The sequence below is a fragment of the Pseudorasbora parva genome, chromosome 18, assembly GCF_024679245.1.
Source record: "Pseudorasbora parva isolate DD20220531a chromosome 18, ASM2467924v1, whole genome shotgun sequence".
Lineage (NCBI taxonomy): Eukaryota > Metazoa > Chordata > Actinopteri > Cypriniformes > Gobionidae > Pseudorasbora > Pseudorasbora parva.
Window position 1 is genome coordinate 40,124,219 of NC_090189.1, and position 22,797 is coordinate 40,147,015.

At 38.0% G+C, this 22,797-nt stretch overlaps 1 protein-coding gene across 1 annotated transcript; it reads left to right on the forward strand.

Moving 5' to 3' along the window:
• Positions 1 to 47: 47 nt before the first annotated feature.
• tmem185 (transmembrane protein 185) lies at positions 48 to 17,761 on the forward strand. Its single transcript, XM_067423871.1, has 7 exons — positions 48 to 684; positions 972 to 1,148; positions 1,675 to 1,882; positions 6,013 to 6,096; positions 6,177 to 6,353; positions 13,696 to 13,819; positions 16,592 to 17,761. The coding sequence occupies exons 1-7, from the start codon at positions 647 to 649 to the stop codon at positions 16,834 to 16,836; spliced, it is 1,053 nt and encodes a 350-aa protein (XP_067279972.1). The 5' UTR covers positions 48 to 646; the 3' UTR covers positions 16,837 to 17,761.
• The last annotated feature ends 5,036 nt before the right edge of the window (positions 17,762 to 22,797 follow it).

Consider the following 22,797-nt stretch of genomic DNA (forward strand, 5'->3'; position numbering starts at 1 on the left):
GTGCACAGTCATGTTTTTCTTTTTTATTTTGAGATAGAAAAAGTGCATTAGAGGATGTGAAATTAATTGGTAACAGGAGTCCGAAAATGATTTAGTAATATGTTAAACATGTCAAAGACTTTTAGTTTTTTTAACAATTTCAGAGAAGACAAAATACAATCAAATTCCCCTATGTAAACACATTAAACACTGGGAATGGATTTAAGCGTTTTTGTTTATGTATATAAAATGTGTCCAGCAATATAAGTAAATTAACAAATGTTTGTTCAAGACCTTTGTTTTTATGTTGTTTACTGTAAAGTAGTATTTACCCTTAACTTAAATCACACATAAATATAGCGTTTAACCTCAACACTCGTGTGCGTGACTTAGATTGCATAAACAGACAAAAATGTACAAATGCAACATTTCGCTACATAACATAATCTAACAGAAACGGGTTTGTTATCATAACAAAAGCGTAGAATGTAAACAAACAGCGGCTTCCGGCGGGCGGGGCGCGTGACGTCACCGTGTTTGGTCGCGTTCGCCAACCGTCGGCTCTGATGTGAGCGAGAGAGAGAGAGAGAGAGAGAGAGAGAGAGAGAGAGAGAGAGAGAGAGTCTTTCCTTTTCACTTCATTGAGCTATGGTCTGAAGAGGAAACCATGAATCTACGAGGCGTTTTCCAAGATTTCAATCCTAGGTAAGACGTCTGTGTGTTGAGTAAACAATGAAACAGCGCTTTGTTTTGAAACGCTTGTTAGCATAGCTGCTAATGTGTGCACCGCGCAGGCCTTTTGGATTCCTCTTAGCATAGTTTAGCTGTCACTCAGTGATGAAGCTGCTTTACCACCGGCTAGCATTCAACTCTTGATAAAGTACTGACATGTTAAGATGTTCACAGCTGCTGTCGTGCCTCAGTCCTGTAAGTCTGACAGGTGTGTGTGTGTGTGTGTGTGTGTGTGTGTGTGTGTGTTTTCTGCTCCTCAGTAAGTTCCTGATCTACGCATGTCTGCTGTTGTTCTCGGTGTTGCTGTCCCTGAAGCTGGATGGGATCATCCAGTGGAGCTATTGGGCCGTGTTTGCGCCCATCTGGCTGTGGAAGCTCATGGTCATCATTGGGGCTTCTGTGGGCACCGGGGTTTGGGCTCACAACCCACAGTACAGGTCAGACACTAGCTTTCCCTGCTTATGACCATGAACACGAGAGTGTTGTCCAGTTGGGGTAATTAAAGGGTTAGTTCACCCAAAAATGAAATGTCTGTCATTAACTCCTCCCTAATGTCGTTCCACACCTGTAAGACCTCCGTTCATCCTCACACACAGTTTAAGATATTTTATATTTAGTCAGAGAGCGTATGCAAGTGTATGCACACTATACTGTCCATGTCCAGAAAGGGAATAAAAGCATCATCACAGTAGTCCATATGAGACATCAGTGGGTTAATTAGAGTCTCTTGAAGCATCCAAAATACATTTGGGTCCAAAAATAACAAAAACTATGACTTTATTCAGCATTGTCTTCTCTTCTGGGTTTGTTTTCATTCCTCAAATAAAGATTGGAACGGTTATGAATCAGCGTTTTGATTCATGATTCCGATCGCATGTAAATTTCATTTTTGGGTGAACTACCGTTAACCTTTTAACCCCAGTCTTTGTCCATGTATGTGATGCAGTCTGTTGTTGTCCTCAGGGCTGAAGGCGAGACCTGTGTGGAGTTCAAGGCCATGCTGATCGCTGTGGGGATCCACCTGCTCCTGCTCACCTTTGAGGTGTTGGTGTGTGATCGTGTGGAGCGGGGTTCACACTATTGGCTCTTGGTCTTCATGCCACTCTTCTTCGTCTCTCCCGTCTCAGTGGCCGCGTGTGTTTGGGGATTCAGGCACGACCGCTCGCTTGAGGTAACAGCCAGGAAAGATATGTCTAATGCCGGGTTCAGGTTACACAATACTTCTGTCTGTTACGATAGTCACTGTGTCAGACTATGCAAGATTTGTCTCTTTAAATTCTTGTTGTGTCGTGGACATTAGCATTAGTCAACACAACTAATCAACTGCTTCCCGACCAATCACCGCTTGCCGTCCCAATTTCATTTTGACCTGAAATAACAACAAAAATGTAGTGTTCATCAGAGTGGTCGAAGATCACAGGGTTTTTGTCATGCTAGAACCACAGCTGTGGTTGTAATAAAAAAATGGAACAAATCCTTTCCTTGCAGGTCAATTTGACCCCCTTAGGAATTATAGGGATAGTTCACCCAAAAATTGTGAAAATGTGATGTTTATCTGCTGACCCCCGGTGCATCCAACATGTAGGTGTGTTTGTTCCTTCAGTAGAACACAAATGAAGATTTTTAACTCCAACTGTTGCTGTGTGCCAGTCATGTAATCATGTGAATGGGTAACAATTCTATGAGAGTAAAAAAAAAAAAAACGCGCTTAGACAACGTATACAAAAACCCTGCTGCTCGTGACGATACACTGATGTTTTAAGACACAAACCAACCGAACAGTATTTGTTTTGTTTTTTTACCTCATATCAGACGAATCTCATCTAGTGTTCCCATCCGCTATTCCTTCCGTCTGGTGAGGTCAAACTGGCGCGATCATCGCCATGATTATTTGACAGTATTAGCGCAGACTATTAGTAAGACTATTAGTCCAGTAATCACGCGTGTTTGACAGGCTTTAGTGCGTGCGCTCGGTGCACATAAAACACAAAGGAAATGTTTAACCGGCAAGGCTTTAAAACGCGGCTAGACAACCTGTAATGCTTTGACCCAGATAACTTGTTGAATCATGAAAAATAAAGAGCGTAAAGGCGACAAAAAAAGAGTCTGTATTTCACATGTCTATTGGCCGGTACACAGACACGCGCCGCCTCATACATGAGGTATTCACTCTTTCATAGCGTCACAAATAAAATTAATCGAATATCACCAGAAGGTAAAGCTAATATCACACTGAAGATACCACTCTTCTACGTCACCCGCACGTCGTGTGTGTTATAAGTCAAGTGATCAGTCTCTTAAAGGGGCCACTGTACAATAATGTGATGCATGCAAAAACAGGTTTTGGTCGTTACCAACCCCCTAACTTTAGTGCATATTAGGGATGTCAATTTTCACAAATTCCTATGATCGATCGTCGTTTAAATTAACAATTAATTAATCGATTAATCGTTAATCTTAATACTGCAATATGCATCTACAGCAGTGGCTTATAGCTGACAGCATGACAGGCCTAAGTGCAAATGCTGCTCAAAACGCCATGTTCTTCACCAAATGAATGAGAAGGATTTTTTTATCTAAACAAAAAGGGCTATGGGACTGTAAAAGTAGTCGATGCGATTTATAATTTAATTAAATGACTTATTTAATAACCAAATATAACATGTAATACAACACCAACAACTCAGATCTGTTATTCAGAATGTGTGGACGCTCTCCCAAGAACAACGTGCTCAAACGTCACCTAAACCCAATTAATTCAAAACGATCTATTAAAATATTGTTTTCATTAATGTTATGTAATGTGACAGTCACAATCATAGTTATTATTAGTCGCGCGTTGCTGTTTGAACTGCGTGAGCTGAAACTGATGCGTTGAATCACCACTGGTAAGTTACACTGAAGCTTTGCTAGCACGTTATTTAAATCAACAAAAAGCTTCCTATATGAGATTAATTAGATTTATATAAAGTTAACACAATATTACAAATTATATCTGCACAAAATGATGCGAATGCACAAGTGAACTTGAATTGAGTTGCTGATATTCATATTCAGAAAGGGAGACGCGTGGTGTTCACGCGCTCTGAACGTTGTTCCTAGAACTTTACAGCCATTTATTAAAATAGTGTTCTCATTTCTGTTATATAATATGACAGTCCCAATCATAGTTATTATGCATTGCTCTACTGCAGTGTTACTCATTGCGCGGCTCGCCAAGCTTTAATTTGCGGCTCGCATTATATCGCATGTGAAAGCGTATCAATAGTACAAGTGTGCAATCTCGTGGCATGTATATGAGGTTTGGCGTGCATATGATACACTGTTTTTCGCGTGCATATGATAAGCACTTTATGGCGTGTATATGACACGCTCTTGGATGGGGGTGGGGGGTTTGTGCGTATAATACGCGCATCATATGCACGCGAAAAACGTGTGTGTGCGTGTGTGTGTGTGTGTGTGTATACATCTGAGCCTCTGTATCAGATATATGCACCTTTTGTAAACATGAAAGTTAAGACATCTGTCATTTATTTTTCTCTTGTATTGTATCTTCAATTTTCTTTTTGCGGCCAAGTTTTATTTTCACAAAAATATTCAGGCAAATTAATAAACTTTTGTCTACTCTAATTTCACAATTTTTAACTGAAAATATGCCTATGTGATTCATAATGTAGGCCTAATTAACAAACAAGAAATATTAACTAAGCCATTTTCATCAGATTAGGCATTTTTATTGCTGTTGTTATCTAATTTTTGGCGTTCAGAACATCTTAAAATGCACATATGTAGATCACAGAAATCAAAATTTTCTCGGGGGAGCATGCCCCCCGAACCCCCCTAACATTTTGGATCTCTGTAATTATAAACATTATTGGAGACAATTACTACATGTTAAGTATGAACATGTAGTGAGGGGGTAATATTTGCTTAATAAGTAATAAACAGCCAATATCGTATGGGTATGCATGTTTGTAAGCTACTAGTTAATGGCACAATTTGGACACTACACTATGTTACCATTTTTTCCATAGGTTACCCTCACTGGGGGCTAAGCTCCCCTAAAACCAAAATCCTAGAATCGCCCCTGCTTTGCAATAAAAGTGGCTCTCCTATTGATTTTGTGCTATCAGTGCGGCTCTCGTGAAAAAAATAGTGAAGACCACTGCTCTACTGTATGCTCTAAAGCCGAAGCACTGAATAAAAACCAGCAGTCATGCGTTACACTGAAGCCATTTGCTAGTGCGTTTTATTTCGCTAAAAGAAACGCATCCTATATGATTGATCACATATATGACGTTACAAAATAAGTAATATTACAAATTACTTCAGCACAATCTGATGCGAATGCAGAAATGAACTTGAACTAGTTAAATGCGCGAGTCAGAGTGTGTGACTCATGTTGTGCACGCGCTCTTCCTGGATCAACGCAATGAAACACAATTAACAATCACAATGTTTTAGTACAATAGTGTTCTCATTAATGTTGTGTAAGATGACAGTCCCAACCAGTCGTTATTAGTTGTGCATTGCTGTTGGAGCTGCACGCTGAAGCTGATCACCGCCACGCTTTTTGTACCGCTCGCCTCTAACGCTAATTATTAACCAAATGCATCCTTATGAGATAAATCAGCTATAGATAGGCCTGCACATAATAAACTTATTACAACTTACATTTGCACAAAACAAAAGGCTGCGAATGCACATGCCAACTTGCAGTCATGATGAAGGTGTGTAACTCCATCTGTAAAATGGTCCCTAGTAGAACTGGGGCACGCTCGCTTCATTTTTCCTCCCGTTTCGCGGTTGAGCCGCACGCACGCGAATGACCCTGCTTAATCGATGATCGATAAGTCTTATCGATCAAATGTCTTATTGACAATTAATCGATCATCTATTAACCGCTGACATCCCTAGTGCATATGATTGGATATTTGCTCATATCAGCGCGTAGACTCACAGACACTCTTAAAAAGAGCCGAAATAAACTGAGAGACATATTTTACACAAAGAGAAATCGAACTAATTAATTAAATCCAAAACCAAAAAATCGCAAATCACAAGCACGTATTGAACCGTGAATGCCGTACCGAACAGTTCAATATTATATTGAGAATTGTGGCATCCCTTATAGTTTCTGACTATACTGTATATGCTCTATTTAAAACTAAACTAAATATTGACTTAATTTTTTGGTTACATATGGCCCACACGTTCTTGTCAGATTGTCTGTAAGCGTGTCTTCTAATCATTGACAGAAATGCATCTTTCCTGACTGACTGTGCTCTGTTTCTCCATCAGCTGGAGATTCTGTGCTCTGTAAATATTCTCCAGTTCATCTTCATTGCTTTGAGGCTGGATACGATCATCAAGTGGCCGTGGTTGGTAAGGACACACACACACACTTCTGCCGTATTCTCAGAGTCGCCTGCGGTGTGTAATATGACCTCCGGGGTGTTTTCCAGGTCGTGTGTGTGCCGCTGTGGATCCTCATGTCCTTCCTGTGTCTGGTGGTGCTCTATTACATCGTGTGGTCTGTGCTTTTCCTGCGCTCCATGGACGTCATTGCCGAACAGCGCCGTACACACATCACTATGGCAATCAGCTGGATGACCATAGTTGTGCCCCTACTCACATTTGAGGTTTGATTCCAGCATCATTTACCTGATTGTGTTTACCATATTTCCGGGCTATAAGTCGCACCGTTATGAATTCTCGCACGGATTATACTTTCACTTTAGAATGAGTACCAATTTGGGAGCAAACTGCTTGAATGGTGTGTTTAATATTAATATCAATACTATTCTTAATGAAAAACATAATAACAGAACAGTACAATGACAAGCTTGTTTAAATAGGCGCTTTTACATTTAGCTTTGAAAATAAATCTTCCGCCATATATTGTCAGCTTCTCACTCATGACAAATTAAATCTGACTCCTGCAACTGGTCTGAGCTCAGTTCAGTTTTTAATTGTAGCGTCTGTTCTCTAACTGAAGAAATGTATTTACTATAAAACAATCAAAACAATATCGATGCCTGTTTATAGCCCCTTTCACACTGCACGTCGGACCCGCAATATTCCAGGAACATTGCCGGGTCGCCTTCTGTGTGAAAGCAACCACGTCCCGGGATTGATTACCGAATTGAACCCGGGTAGGGGACCTAGTTAGCCTGACAAGCCAGACCCACATCAAGATGTTTGACCGTATCCGGTCGGCAAAACTCAGAACACATCTTCCCTTTTTAAGAATGACTTCAGTGCCGCTCTTTGTTCTTTTCTCAGAGAAAAGCTGAACTCCAAGTCTTCCAGAGTCGCGGTCAAAGCTGATTCGAAAGACCGCCGTTCACCAGTTTCTGTGTTTACTAGAAGCACGCAAACGCAACTCGGCCGTCGTCATTATGGCCCCGCCCGCCGACTCTTTACACGATGTGATTGGCCCGTCCAGATTGAGAGGAAAACAGCTCAGAAAGGTATTGAGAGTTACTAGACGACACTGGCGGGCAGATTAAATTTGCTGCCGGTAGGGTGCGTCTAGATTTCTAGGCAAGGACCTAGTAACATTGCGGGATTCGACCCGGGACGAGCGCTGTGTACTAATCCCATGTGAATAGTGCTTAAGTCGCATAAGTCAAAAAATGCGTCATGAAGAGGAAAAAACATATATAAGTCGCACTGGACTATAAGTCGCATTAGGGATGAAGCACGCCCGCTCGCTGTGCATAATCGAGCAGCAGAAAGAAAGTTTGGAGTGAGTGAAAAACCTGTGAGGGACTGGAGAAAAGCAGAGGTTTCTTTAACTAATGAAGAAAAAAAAGAAAGTTAATCGTGGACTGAAAGCAAGATGGCCAGAGCTGGAGGAACGAGTCCACAGATGGTGCTTGAACAATGCTCTGCCGGAGAGGCATGTGAATCGTTCTCGGCTGCATATTTTACTACCTGCAGTTTGTAATTTGCAGAATAGGATTTTCTTTATGGGGGGGCATTTTGTTTGTGTTCAGTCTTTCTCAGTTGTTGTCTTTAAGTTAGTTTCAGTTAACAGTTTTTTTCTGTTTTTAGTTCATTTTTTCAGGGGTAGGCTACAGGAGCAGCATAGAGCGCCCTCTCGTGGCTATAGCTATATGTTTACTCTTGTCAGTCAGTATGAATTCAATTTGATATATAAGTCGCATCTGAATATAAGTCGCAGGACAAGCCAAACTATGAAAAAAAGTGTGACTTGTAGTCCAGAAAATACGGTATGCAGTAAGCTAAAAACACTCGACCGACATGATTAATTATTAATTAATTTCCCTTTTAAGTGTTTTAATGCTTTTTCCACATTAGTAAGTAAATCATAACAATAAAACTGCAACAATACAATCATATAATATATATATATATATATATATTAGTGTTCTTGTTACATTAGGTAACACTTTATTTTATGGTCCAATTCTCACTATTATTATTTTATCTCTTTATTGGTTTTGTAACACTGACACAACAAAAAATTCCAACAAAATTCACTTTGCTAATATAATAGATAATAATATTATATAATAACAATATTTTTTTCCATATGTAAATGATTTATTTTTATTTCAACAGAGGTAGTGAGAAGGAGAAAAAGAAAAAAGGGGGGTAGCAGGGTTAGGATTTATGTATTGCAGTCTTATTAAAATAATTAATAAAAGGTTTCCATACTGTATAAAAAAAGATCAATCTCTTTCCAAATCTCATTATTAACTAGTTGCTTATAAGCATGCATATTACTAGGATATTGTCTGTTTATTGGTACTAATGAAGCACATATTAATGCCTTATTCTGCATGATCCTATTCTACATCCCTTAAAGGTGCACTATGTAGCATTTTTTCTGTAAAATATCCAAAAACCACTAGGCCAGTGTTATATATTTTGTTCAGTTGAGTACTTACAATTTGACAAATGTTTCCAACTTTTAGTAAATCATGAGAAAATGGCTATTTTAACCAATGAGCCGGGACGTGTGAGGGTATCGCCTGTGAATGGTGTCATATCTGCATTATCGTCATTTTCTGGTTTTATTCTGAGAAACGCTTTACTCTTAGCATTGTGAACAAGAGTCACAGCAGCACCGAGCGAACACACAGAGTAACGTCATAACATCATTTCGTCATCAAACTATGCCGTTGTTTTGAATAGGCACCCTCTAGCGGACGGAAAGCTTACATTAAGTGTATCTTTAATCTAAACTTAACAACTATCTTACTAACTCTTAATAAGTAGTAAATTAGGAGTTTATTGAGGCAAAAGTCATAGTTAAAGGGGTACTTCAGCGCTGGTAAGATGAATCTGTATTTAAACTGGGTCATCAATGTAGTAGACATGTGAAATTATTTTTGAATTTGGTGCCTTCTAGACTGTTTTCAATGTGAATATATAGTAAACTGTAATTTATTCCTGCGATAAAAGCTAAATTTATCATCATTACTTCAGTCTTCAGTGTCATTTGATCCTTCAGAAATCATTAATTTGCTTCTTAAGAAACATTATAATCAGTGTTAAAAACAGTTGAGCTAATTTAGTTTTTTCTGATGAGTACAAACGTTCAAAAGAACAGCATGTACCTCAAAGAGAAATCTCTTGTAACATTATAAATGATTTTACTGTCTTTTCTGATCACTTTAATGCATCTTTGCTGAATGAAAGAATTAATTTTTTGAAAGAAAAAAAAACTACTGAGCCTACATATGAAATAATTGTAGATCACATATTTTGCATAAATATAAAGGTCCATGTTAAGCTAAAAGCTTTAGGCTATTTGAAGCATTGAATAATCAGTATTGCCACAATCACAGCATCAATCCGATCAGAACATTTAAAGAGTCATAACACACACAGTTTCTGCCAGTGTCATGTTAATCTAATGAAAATTCAAGTACTGCAATTACTATATCTTAAACTAATACAAATAAATTAAATCTAAATAGAAATATTGGGGGAAAAACACTACGGAAAATGACAAAAGCACTTAACAAAATTACTAAAACAAACTAAAATTATTAAATAAAAGGGATTTATATTCAAAATTATAAGAAAAATACTTAATCAAAAATACATAAATTATAATATATACAATAATACATCCATTAATAATACTACATGAACAATACTAAAATAACACTGAGTGGCATACTCTGTTTGCTGATTTTGCCTAATTCATTTATTCTTATTGTTCAATCTCAGTTATAAAAATAATTCAAACGTTGTAATCCACAGGTCACATGATTTCAACATGGTGAGCATGATGAGGTGGTGCCAAACTTATGTAAAATAAACCATTGATACATATTATGAGAAACGACATCCTGTCATTATCCCTCGATGATTCTCGATTCTCTATACGTTGGTGTTGTTCACATTATATGCTGTTACACACCGATTGCCAACAAAACACACACATCTGATGCAGTTTCACTCCCCGCCTGAGGTTTCCACTCATGACCGAGAACAAACACATGCACACACACACACCTGCAGAAGTCCGGAAACACAAACTGCATCCTCTGTTCCCTTAACACTAGGTTATTTGGGAAGATGAACGAGGTGATCTTTCCCTCACACACACACACACACACACACACACACACACACACACACACACACACACACACACACACACACACACACACTTCCTTAGAGACATTGTTGATCTCGTGTCTAAAAACACAGCGCCATTTACCGAATGAAGCTCGATAATGGACACGCTCTTGCACTTTCCTAAACTTGTTTGAATCCTGAAGGAGTGTATTTGGCACAAAAATACTCTGTCATACGCCCAACTCTTTTTTACTTTGGCCATGTTTAGCATGAGAATCAACTCTTTTAGTGTAAATAAATGAGCAATTAATAACCAACTGACAAAATGTTCTTGTGTTTTTACTTTGGGCAAAGTGCCAGCAGTAGGAATAGCACAATATATTACATTTTGAAATTTCACAGACCAAAAAAAAAACTGTCAAATGACATCCAGGCAAAAAGGAATATTCCTACATTTGCAGCACATCAATGTCTGAAATGACCGCCATCATCATTTGCGTTGCTTTATTCTACGCTTTTTTAGATTACACAGATCCTGTGTGCTGTTGTACAGTAGCTCTACTTCACTAAATGGCTTTGCATTATTTGAATATGGCTCCGGACAGCCAACACGCCCAACACAGACTGAGAACGCTTGTGTGGCACCCGTTTGGCTTCCCTGTCAAGTATAGAAATAACATTCGTGCAGGTGACAAGACTGCCCAAATTCAAGAATCACAAAGGACTTTTATGCAGTGGTTCTTTTTAACCAACGCGCTTCAGAGTGAACCCAAATCGTTTGGGGTAAATCACAGACACTTGTGATACTTGGGTTTAAAGGGGGGGTGAAACACTCAGTTTCAGTCAGTGTCATGTCAATCTTGAGTACCTATAGAGTAGCATTGCATCCTGCATATCTCCGAAAAGTCTTTATTTTTTTAATAATTATATAAGAAAGATGCGCTGTTCCGAGTCTTTCCGGAAAAAGCCGAGCGGGTGGGGGCGTATCGTGTGAGCGGAGCTAAATAATGACGCGTGTGCGCGCTGCTGCTATTGTGTTAAATGCGTCGTAAAGCTGTGTCATCCCTAACAGCGGGAAAAACTTTATTCAAACTAAAAATATGGCTTTTAATCAGATACAGCCATACATCTATGATCCGGAATCAGACCCAGAGGCTGCAGTTGAACAGGAGCAGCAGCAAAAACGACTAGAGCAGGACGTCTCTATGTGGTACAAGTTATACACTAACTATATAATATGCTTAGCGACTTGTGTTATTTACATATTTATACTTGAATTATATCGTCGTATTTTTGTCTTTGAAGGTGTACATGTGAGAAGTGCAGTTGTGCACGTGTGTGTGTGTGTGTGTTTACGCGTGGTTTGTGTAGACAGTAAGCGGACTGGTTTTGCACGGCAGGCTAAGTTAGTGTTTACATAGAAAGACACGGAATAGTAGCGCATTTGAATGAAGAAGCGCGCTTATTTAGTTCAACATATTTCCCCACTCTTTGTGTATTGTTGTTTGGAGTGCTTTTACAATACACAAACATAAAGTTACACATATAGTGGCCAGCTAAACAAATGTACACGCTCTACACATCGCATGCTCCATTGATCAATTTCTATATATAGTAATATATATAGTAACTATACGTGATCATGTTTGGGCTACTTGATGAGCATAGACATTTGAAGCACTTACTCACAGCCTGCGGTTCTAACGTTGGGACCTTTATCGTTGGGACTGCTCCATCCTTCAGCATTAGGCGATTGGAAAATCCGGCGTCGAGCTGGGCCTTGTTTATGAAACAGTCGGCACCGAAATGCAGCGAACAGATATAAACATTCACGCAACTCAGTTGCTGATCCGGAAAAGCAAATTCCATCCACTGTTGCCTTAACGCGGGGTTTTGGGGAATCTGTGCAGGACTGTCTTGGTCTGGCAACCAAAAACGCACTTTTTTGATGTCATTGTTAATTGTGCACATCACCTGTGCAGCGCAGCCTACGAGCCAGCGCTTTGATGGGCGTAGCCTGCTACTTTCGCTCTCTCCTTCGCTCTCTCTCAAGCTCTTCCGGTAGAATTGTCCGTAAGGCCCATACAAGGAAATTCCGCCCCCATTAACGTCAAAGGGGACGCATGATCGCAAAAAACTTGCCGAAACTTATGACTAACCGGAAGTAGTATTTTTGACAAAGAAATACTCCCATCAAACGTCCACCTTAACTTTTGAAACTTTGTCTATGTTTAGTATGGGATTCCAAGTCTTTAACAGTGTAAAAAGATCAGTATGCATGAAACAGCATTTCACCCCCCCTTTAAGGCACTTTTGGGAAATGCAAGTTCACAACCAATTCTGCCTGATTTGAACTGGGATGTATACTTCAAGTGATAAAGCAAGCACTTGGTGAACTTTAGTGTGTGAACAAGCATTGTTATTAAGCTGTCCTTAAATACTGTACTGTAATTTGTCCAATTGGCTCATAAAGGTTTCATTTTTGATGCCAATAAGTGCAGCTGTCGAGAAGTTTTGATTGCAAACGGCCACATTTTTAAAGATGTTTTTCTGAAACATTCAGCATTTATATCGTGCATTAGAGATCTTTTTTTTTGAGAAATTATAATAAAAGCTTTAAAACAAAAATTAATGGGAAAAATACTTCTGGAACAGGCAAAGTTGCACAATGCCTGTTGAATGCTTAATTCTGATTGGTTGACAGACCTGCAATTGTTTTTGAGTAAATGCACTATTGCTGTTCCACATTCCTTCAACTTTAGTTGTTAAATGCACCAATAAGAGCTATACACAATTTATCGATTTTCGCATATATTTTTATTTCGATAAATCAGTTGATCTGTACATGTCTGGTGGTGTTATTTTAATGCAATTTTGTATATTTTGCACTTAAAAGGATAGCTCACCCAAAAATATAATTTACTCAGCTTCAGTGATTGTCTTTCTGCCATGATGCACAAAAAGAGCTAAAGCTGAGAGTGAAAATGCACCATAAGGTTGTAATCGTGTTTTGTGTGGCATGTCAGAACAATCATTGGTTGGCATCTTCAGTGTGGAATGATAAGAGACACCCATTAACCTTTATTATTTCTGCCTCTGTCTTTAAGGCAAAGGGTTGAATTGTTCACTCAACTGATTCATTCAGGAACTCAAGAGTTAAATCTGCTGTGGCTTTCTTTGGTTTTTCTTTGATTCTACTGGTGCAGCAAAAGCAGACACTAAATGGCAATAGTTTGTTTATAATGGATTGATATATTCAATATGATAATTGATAATAAGATGATTTCTTATGATTGAATAACATGAGGGTGAGTGTTAATTTTGGGTGAACTCTTGTCTTAAGAATGCAGACTTCTAGTGAGCTCAATGTTTACAGTAGCACAGAGTCGACGCTCACCAGTGTTTGTGTTTGTGTTTCAGATTCTCCTCGTTCACAAGCTGGATGGCCATTACAACTCCAACTATGTCCCGGTGTTTGTTCCTCTCTGGGTTTCTTTGGTGACTCTAATGGTGACCACGTTTGGCCAAAAAGGGGGCAATCACTGTACGTAACGTGTAACTTCTATCTGCTTGATACTTAGTCTTTACAATGGCTTGGCGAAGGTTTCCACAAATAATTTAAGTGAAGCATATCTGGATAACCTTCCAGTATAGTCCATGGCCCTGTCCCAAATGAAACACTAAGTCGTTTATCCGACGTTTATTCAACGCAGTCCACACTTTCGTGACTTCAGTGCTTCGAGCACACTTCTAAAACCTAAAATGACAAATGGGACTCTGCGGTCTTGTGGACTTAACACACACACACGGCGTCCATTGTAATGGGCTGTGCACACCGAAAGGAAATTTAAATTTGAGTAGATTACATACAAAGTCAATGTAAAGACATTTTGGTTTTCCGGTGTATTTTGCACTTCCAGATGTTTCTGATGAAATCTGAGAGCTCTGACCCCTCCATAGACAGCAACACAACACTTTTAAGGTCCAGAAAGTCAGTAAAGACATCGCTAAAACAGTCCATGTGACTCCAGTGGCTCAACCTTAATGTTATGAAGAGACGAGAATACTTTAGTGCGCAAAAACAAACTAAAATATTGACTTTATTCAACAATTTCTTCTCGTCTGTCAGTCTCTTACACTGTTGACGTAATAAATACAGTGCAGCGAGTTACGTCAGAGAGCTACACCAGAACGCCGGGTTTTCATTGGGCGAAGCTGATCACATGAGCACGACGCATGCATGTGATGACGACGCTGGAGCTGACCAACGTCAGGCGATGGAGAGGTCAGAGCTCTCGGATTTCAGCAAAAATATTTGTGTTGTGAAAATGAACGAAGGTCTTACAGGCTTGGAACAACATGAGGGAGGGGAATTATGACAGAATTAAAAGTGTTGTGTAAATTTTGTGCCAGGATTACTGGCCATTCAAAACTTCTACTAGCCAAAACAAAAATATCAGAAATAAATGAGATTATCACTGTCACAGTTTAACATTCCCATGCTTTTCACACAGTATCGAGGGCAAATGTCTTTCAAAACTGGCGTGTCGTTATAGACATTTATGTGTCGATGTGGCATTTATTGTAAACTTGCGACGTTTAGCAATAAAATAGCTTTGTTACTGGATCACTGCATTATATTTCTCAGCAGCAACTTGGTTACATCGCTGGTTTTGAAGTAATTAAAATCACAGCTTCATTGTTAATAGAGATGCTGAACACACTCGCACAGAAATGTGTTGTCAGCGCGGCTCTGATGAGTTTATCAGTTGAATAGTTTAGCAGCTTTAAACCGACATGACTTTTCTCATTAGTGAGGTAATAACGCCGCTGTTCTTGAAGCAGATCAACTTACACTTTCACTATTAGTAGAGACGCACAGACTCAGGTAATCCACACACGCTTAATCTCTCTCTCTCTCTCTCTCTCTCTCTCTCTCTCTCTCTCTCTCTCTCTCTCTCTCTCTCATAACTGCATTATTCTCCTATCAGTGGCTCAAGCCTCCGTTACGAGCTCTCAAGGCTTGGGATGAAATGCGTAAGAATTTAGTCCTGCACAAGAGCATTTTAAGGACAAAACCTGAAAAAAAAAGTCTTGAAATAAATAATCTGATGTTTTGAGGTGTGGTGACTATAGCGGAATAATTGAATTATTATAAATATAATGCACACCCTGCTTTGTGTAACCCTGCTTCAAGTTGTGGTCGCATAACCTCAGGTGTGCATTATTTTTATAATAATTAAATAACCCGTCATCAATTATTCCTTACTTAATGCATTTCGTGGAGGCGGAGATTCTTTGCCTCCATGTCGTGCATTAAAATCATTGAATAATAATAATAATAGATTTATTTTAAAACTGCTAACCATGGATTATCCCTTCATACAGCTCTGGAAAAAAAATTAAGAGACCTCTTAACATTGATTTCTCATCAATATGCATCTACACTCTACACTGGCTTTCTAAGGCCCTTTCACACCAGACGCGTAACGAAAAAGCAAAGCGAATATTTCGCATGTGAATATTTAGTGTCAAAACCATTCACATGAAGCCGCGACACGACTTTGCGGCGTTTCAGAGCTCCAACATTCCAAAACAATCGCACCGACAGCTGAAAAAACACGGAGACTTCATCATTCAGTGAAGACGAGTTTTTCATTTCATTTAAAAGACCGAGAGGAAGGTTTTGGGTGCAGAACAGACCATCTAAAGAGCCGTCTGCTAATCATGTACAGAAGCTAAAACTTTATCATGGCCAGTTCGGCACTTACTTTCTAAAGTCTGTGGGACAATCTGAGGAGCTCCTCTAGAGACATTAGCAGCACATCTGACTAACACACACTTCAGGAACCGATCGATCCGGAGCAGATGTTTCCAGTCGGATCACAGTGTGAACATTTCAGTGCCACAGGCGTACTGATGGCAACACGTTCACTTTCCATAATTGCGAACACAAGGTTTAGAAAAATAATCATCACTTTATAAAAAGGTTAAGTTATTGCTGTCTGTGAGCACAGCTGCAGCTGTACAGCTTTATCTAGACCTACGCAAAAGCGCGTCCAGTGTGAAAGGGCCTTAAGAAGTCATTTGTGTTTTTCTTTGTCTGTTACTTGGGATGATGGATTTAGTAAAGGCCCACACCCTAAGTATTAATCTTCTGTGTGAGTCTTCCCACACTTCCCTCACTCACAGCTGATCAGCACAAAATGCATTTGAACATTTTTGTCACTGTAATAGCAAAAACAAAGTATGTCCTCTATTTGCAATGAGTTTTTTGTTTTAAATGAAATGATGCTGATTTTTCTGATTTTCTCAGGGTGGTTTGGCATTCGCAAAGACTTCTGCCAGTTTCTTCTCGAACTCTTCCCCTTCCTGAGGGAATATGGCAACATATCCTATGACTTGCACCATGAGGACTCCGAGGTGTCCGAGGAACTGCCCATCCACGAGGTGCCTAAAATCCCTCCCATGTTTCGCAAGAAGACGGGCGTGGTGATTACCCAGAGTCCTGGCAAATACTTTGTGCCGCCACCCAAACTGTGCATCGACATGCCGGACTAATAGCCAAAACTCTGGCTGTTAATGAACAGTATAGCACTATGCACTGGGGTCCGCTTCAGGACGTCCCATTCAAGAAGACAAATACAAGCCAACTGCAAAGATGAGCTCTTCATGATAGACCCTTGTGTTTGAGCCAAGCTCAGATCGTTTTGTAAATCATAGCCTTGTGTCTGTAAAATCCAACTGCGTAGATGGGACCTGTTGCCTTCAGGAGAGCATCGCTTGACCTTTCCTGACAACTCAAAGGACTCGCCAAGAGATTGTCTAATCCGTAAATAAGCCAAGTTTTTTGTTTTTTTTACCAGGTTTTTTTCTCTTCTGTGTTTTAAATCCACATATGATAGGCTTTCGGTTACTCATCCGTCGGTCTTTGCTGAATCTGCAGATTTCTCCATGCAAGCTTGGGAATACGTGAGCGTTCCTCATTTCCACCGTGGATTTCTTCATCTGATGGCTAGCCAATGAAAATATTTAGTTGTTTCTCAAACCTCTGGACTTTCACAACTACTCTCATGTGATCGCAAGAGTGCAAAATAAAAAGAAGTAGGTAATCTTTATTGAAAATATCTCCACTAGTTGACACAACCTGTTCTTATTGTATACTCTGTGTCATTTCAGCTCATTGTTTTCAGCAATCCCCTCTTTTAATTTCTATTTAAGTGTTGACCAGTCACAGTATGTCATGCTCCTCTTATCCAATGGCTAGCAGACAAGTACTTAAGTCACTTTCTCAGCTGGTCTGAGTGAATAGCCATAGAAATGTTTCTTTTTGTAGATGTGGACCAATATCACGGTTTTAACGCTGTTCCCCGCTGTACACTTTTACCGCTCTTGACGTTCATTGTGTCCATTCCTTTGTAAAGGCGAGACATACCGTAGCTCTCGACAGTGCCTCACATTAAAATCTTACTGTTTATCATGCTAATGCTGTGTGAATCTGTCAACAGTTCATCATATATTTATCACGTGCGTCATGTGTGGCAGGTGCTTGCTAAGACTCACACTTTAAGGTTAGGAGTTTCACTGTAATGCATTACAAAACTGTATGCATTCACGGGAAGCTTATAAAACAGGCATAACTTAATATTTATTAAAACTAAAACCATATTGTAGCATATCTAACTCCTCATTAATGAGTGAATGACAAACCATGTTTTACCATTTACCCCTTTTTATTAATTTTTAAAAATGTAGAAAATCTTTGAAATTTCAAATTTTTCAAGAACCACACACACACACACACACACATATATATATATGTTTTCTTGGTATATATTTTATAGTAATCCACACAAAATATATACCAAGAAAATATATATTTATATTTAAATATTTATTATATGAGAAATTGTATTTGAATATATCATTTAGATGATATGTAAGAATTAGTATAAGAATTACCAGAATGATTTCCATTGACTTCAATGGATGTAATTTAATTGATTTGAAGCGTATAGTATATCAATATACTGTTTTACATGCTTTCATTTTTACTTGAATATGAAAAGATTATGATAAACGGATTGAATTTCCTTTTCATGCTGAAATGGTTCATCAATAGGCAGCAGCAAAATGAAATGTGCACTTTTTCTTTTCCTAGCCCTATTGTTCTGTGAACTTTTTGCTCCACAAACACATTTAAATACACTTTTCTATTTTAATTACAGAATTATTGTGCGTGTGCACAACAAAATGCAGCCTCAGTGAGAAGAAAAGATGTGTGAGGGATTGTAGGAAAGAGGCTAAATGTATTTTAAAGGAGTAATTTAGGACGAATAACTAATAACAAAAAAAAAAAAAAAAAAGTTAATCCACAGTTCAATGTCGGGTCTAAAAAGACCCGAATGCAGAAGGTGTAACATTTTATTTTAAATAGTTATAGTTATTTTTTTGTTTTTGTTTAAAAAAATCTGAAAAAATAAATTGTATGTTTTGACAGTCTTCAAGGTGCCCTAGAATGAAAAATTTAATTAACCTTGCCACGGTGAAATAATAAGAGTTCAGTGCATGGACATCACATACTGTGAGTCTCAAACACCATTGCCTCCTACTTCTTATGTAAATCTTTTGTAAATCAAAAACACCACGGTAAAAAAAGTGCTTCTCAACATAAGGCCAACCGTGACACAATCGTTGGGGATCATTTATATGCACGCCCCAACATTTGCACCTGTCCAAACAAGTTCATTGTCAGACGGAACTGACAGTAACAAGGTTATTATTTTGTATTACAAAATACAACCGTAGATACTTTGCTTACAGATTGTTCACTCGATCCTTCTAGCAAACGTCACCTTTTCCACCATATATGTGAAAATGACTGTCATTTGACAAGGCCATTCATTTTGTAAAAATATAAGTTATATATTTATATTTTTGCGAACTGAAGTAGGCCTATGATGTTTTCGCATGCTTTCAGAGTACATCATAGTCACTGCGTAACGTTAGCCTACATTATGACTAACGTTATATAAACATGCAATATCGTTGACGAAAAAAGACAAGTCTAAAATGTAGACTGAATGACACTAAGCAGAACATCTCAAATGGAGATTGATAAAATGCAGCTTACTTGTTTATTGGTGTTTTCAGATCATCCGTGCGCCAGAGAGAGCTCGCGTGCATATGGTTGCCAGATTGGACATGTTTAGGTAAAAAGTATACAAGTTTTTCATAGAAAAGCTCTGTTTAAATTACTGAAATCTGGCAACAGCACGAACGCAAGCTCTTTCTCAAGCGCGGATGATCTGAAAACACCAATAAACAAGTAAGCTGCATTTTATCAATCTCCATTTGAGATGTTCTGCTTAAAGTGTCATTCAGTCGGTCTGTGTTGTCAGGACAGTCAGGACTCACGAGCCGCTTCACTGAACTGCTGTGAGCTGCTGAAATAAGCCAATCAGAGCAGAGTTCAACATTAATATTCATGACTCTTCCAAATAAGGCAAAAACAGAGCATTACATCCTAGGGACGATTTATAGGATTGTAAATGGGCCTGTAAAACTGTATCTGGACAATTTTTTCCCTTAAATAAGCCACATACCCTCTATGTAGATATTAGAGGACAATTTAACATATTGTTTCAACTCATTCTAGTACACCTTTAACACAATTAAAAAATGTCATCTTTGTACTAAAAACTATGGATACATTTTTTTTTAAAGCGTACATGGGCTCTTTTGTCTTAAGCAAGTTTCTTCTGAGTTTTGTCCTGTCCCAATTAAAGGTCAAATCTATATATTCTAACCCTCTGATGTTCCTCATCACTTCTGACCTTTTTTTTTTTTTTTCAAAGTTTTCACATTTAATTTTTTTTTAACCTCATCGGAAAAACACAAAACTTTGTGAGTTGTGACTTTTATGGCACTTGCCGTGTGAACACAAAAAAAATGAGGGCATAATTCGAAAAGTTTAAAGAAATAGTTCAAAAGTAATCCATTCATCCATGATCCAAACTGCATACGTAGCCCACATAAAATTATTATTATTATAAATATTATTTTTAATAAAACTTTGCTAATGTTTCAGTATGTCTTGTATTTCATTGTTACCTAATTCCTGATATCAAGAATAAGCATTTTAACTAGTGAAAATTTAATTTTTGATATCAATAATTAAATGGAAAGGGTTAAATGTAAAAACGGCTTGCCGTACTATGGCAAGGGTAAACTTGTGTTGACGGTTGTGTCTAGGGGTTAGGCGATCATTTATCATTAACCTGATATGAAATCAATAGAAGTCTATGCAATGTCAAAATCAATGACAGGTACTCCCATTAATTACATCATATACTCCTAGGATGGGTTGAGGGTGAGTAAATTATGGGATAACTTCCATTTTTGGGTGAACTATTCCTTTAAGTAATCATAAAAAGAGTCTAATTATTTTTTATATCAAGAATTAGCATTTTAACTAGCGAAGATTTAATTGTTGATATCAAGAATTAAAGGGATGGTTCACCCAAAAAATAAAATTTGCCCCATGATTTACTCACCCTCGAGCCATCCTATGTGTATATGACATTCTTCTTTCAGCCGAATACATTCAGAGTTATATGTTATATAAATGTTATATAAATGTCCTGGAACTTCCAAGCTATATAATGGCAGTGAAAAGCTGTTTCTGTTTTGAAGCCCATAAAAGAGCATCCATCCATCATAAAAGAGCATCCATCCATCATAAAAGAGCATCTATCCATCATAAAAGAGCATCTATCCATCATAAAGAGCATCTATCCATCATAAAAGAGCATCTATCCGTCATAAAAGAGCATCTATTCATCATAAAAGAGCATCTATCCATCATAAAAGAGCATCTATCATCATAAAAGAGCATCTATCCATCATAAAAAAGCATCTATCATCATAAAAGAGCATCTATCCATCATAAAAGTGCATCTATCCATCATAAAAGAGCATCTATCCATCATAAAAGAGCATCTATCATCATAAAAGAGCATCTATCCATCATAAAAGTGCATCTATCCATCATAAAAGAGCATCTATCCATCATAAAAGTGCATCTATCCATCATAAAAGAGCATCTATCCATCATAAAAGAGCATCTATCCATCATAAAAGAGCATCTATCATCATAAAAGAGCATCTATCCATCATAAAAGAGCATCTATCCGTCATAAAAGAGCATCTATCCATCATAAAAGAGCATCTATCATCATAAAAGAGCATCTATCCATCATAAAAGAGCATCTATCATCATAAAAGAGCATCTATCATCATAAAAGAGCATCTATCATCATAAAAGAGCATCTATCCGTCATAAAAGTGCATCTATCCATCATAAAAGTGCATCTATCCATCATAAAAGAGCATCTATCCATCATAAAAGAGCATCTATCCGTCATAAAAGTGCATCTATCCATCATAAAAGAGCATCTATCATCATAAAAGAGCATCTATCCGTCATAAAAGTGCATCTATCCATCATAAAAGTGCATCTATCCATCATAAAAGAGCATCTATCCGTCATAAAAGAGCATCTATCATCATAAAAGAGCATCTATCCATCATAAAAGAGCATCTATCATCATAAAAGAGCATCTATCCATCATAAAAGAGCATCTATCATCATAAAAGAGCATCTATCCATCATAAAAGAGCATCTATCCGTCATAAAAGAGCATCTATCCATCATAAAAGAGCATCTATCATCATAAAAGAGCATCTATCCATCATAAAAGAGCATCTATCCATCATAAAAAAGCATCTATCATCATAAAAGAGCATCTATCCGTCATAAAAGTGCATCTATCCATCATAAAAGAGCATCTATCATCATAAAAGAGCATCTATCCATCATAAAAGAGCATCTATCCATCATAAAAGAGCATCTATCATCATAAAAGAGCATCTATCATCATAAAAGAGCATCTATCCATCATAAAAGAGCATCTATCATCATAAAAGAGCATCTATCATCATAAAAGAGCATCTATCATCATAAAAGAGCATCTATCCGTCATAAAAGAGCATCTATCCATCATAAAAGAGCATCTATCCATCATAAAAAAGCATCTATCATCATAAAAGAGCATCTATCCGTCATAAAAGTGCATCTATCCATCATAAAAGAGCATCTATCCATCATAAAAGAGCATCTATCATCATAAAAGAGCATCTATCATCATAAAAGAGCATCTATCATCATAAAAGAGCATCTATCCGTCATAAAAGTGCATCTATCCATCATAAAAGAGCATCTATCCATCATAAAAGAGCATCTATCCATCATAAAAGAGCATCTATCCATCATAAAAGAGCATCTATCCATCATAAAAGAGCATCTATCATCATAAAAGAGCATCTATCCGTCATAAAAGTGCATCTATCCATCATAAAAGTGCATCTATCCATCATAAAAGAGCATCTATCCATCATAAAAGAGCATCTATCCGTCATAAAAGAGCATCTATCCATCATAAAAGAGCATCTATCCATCAT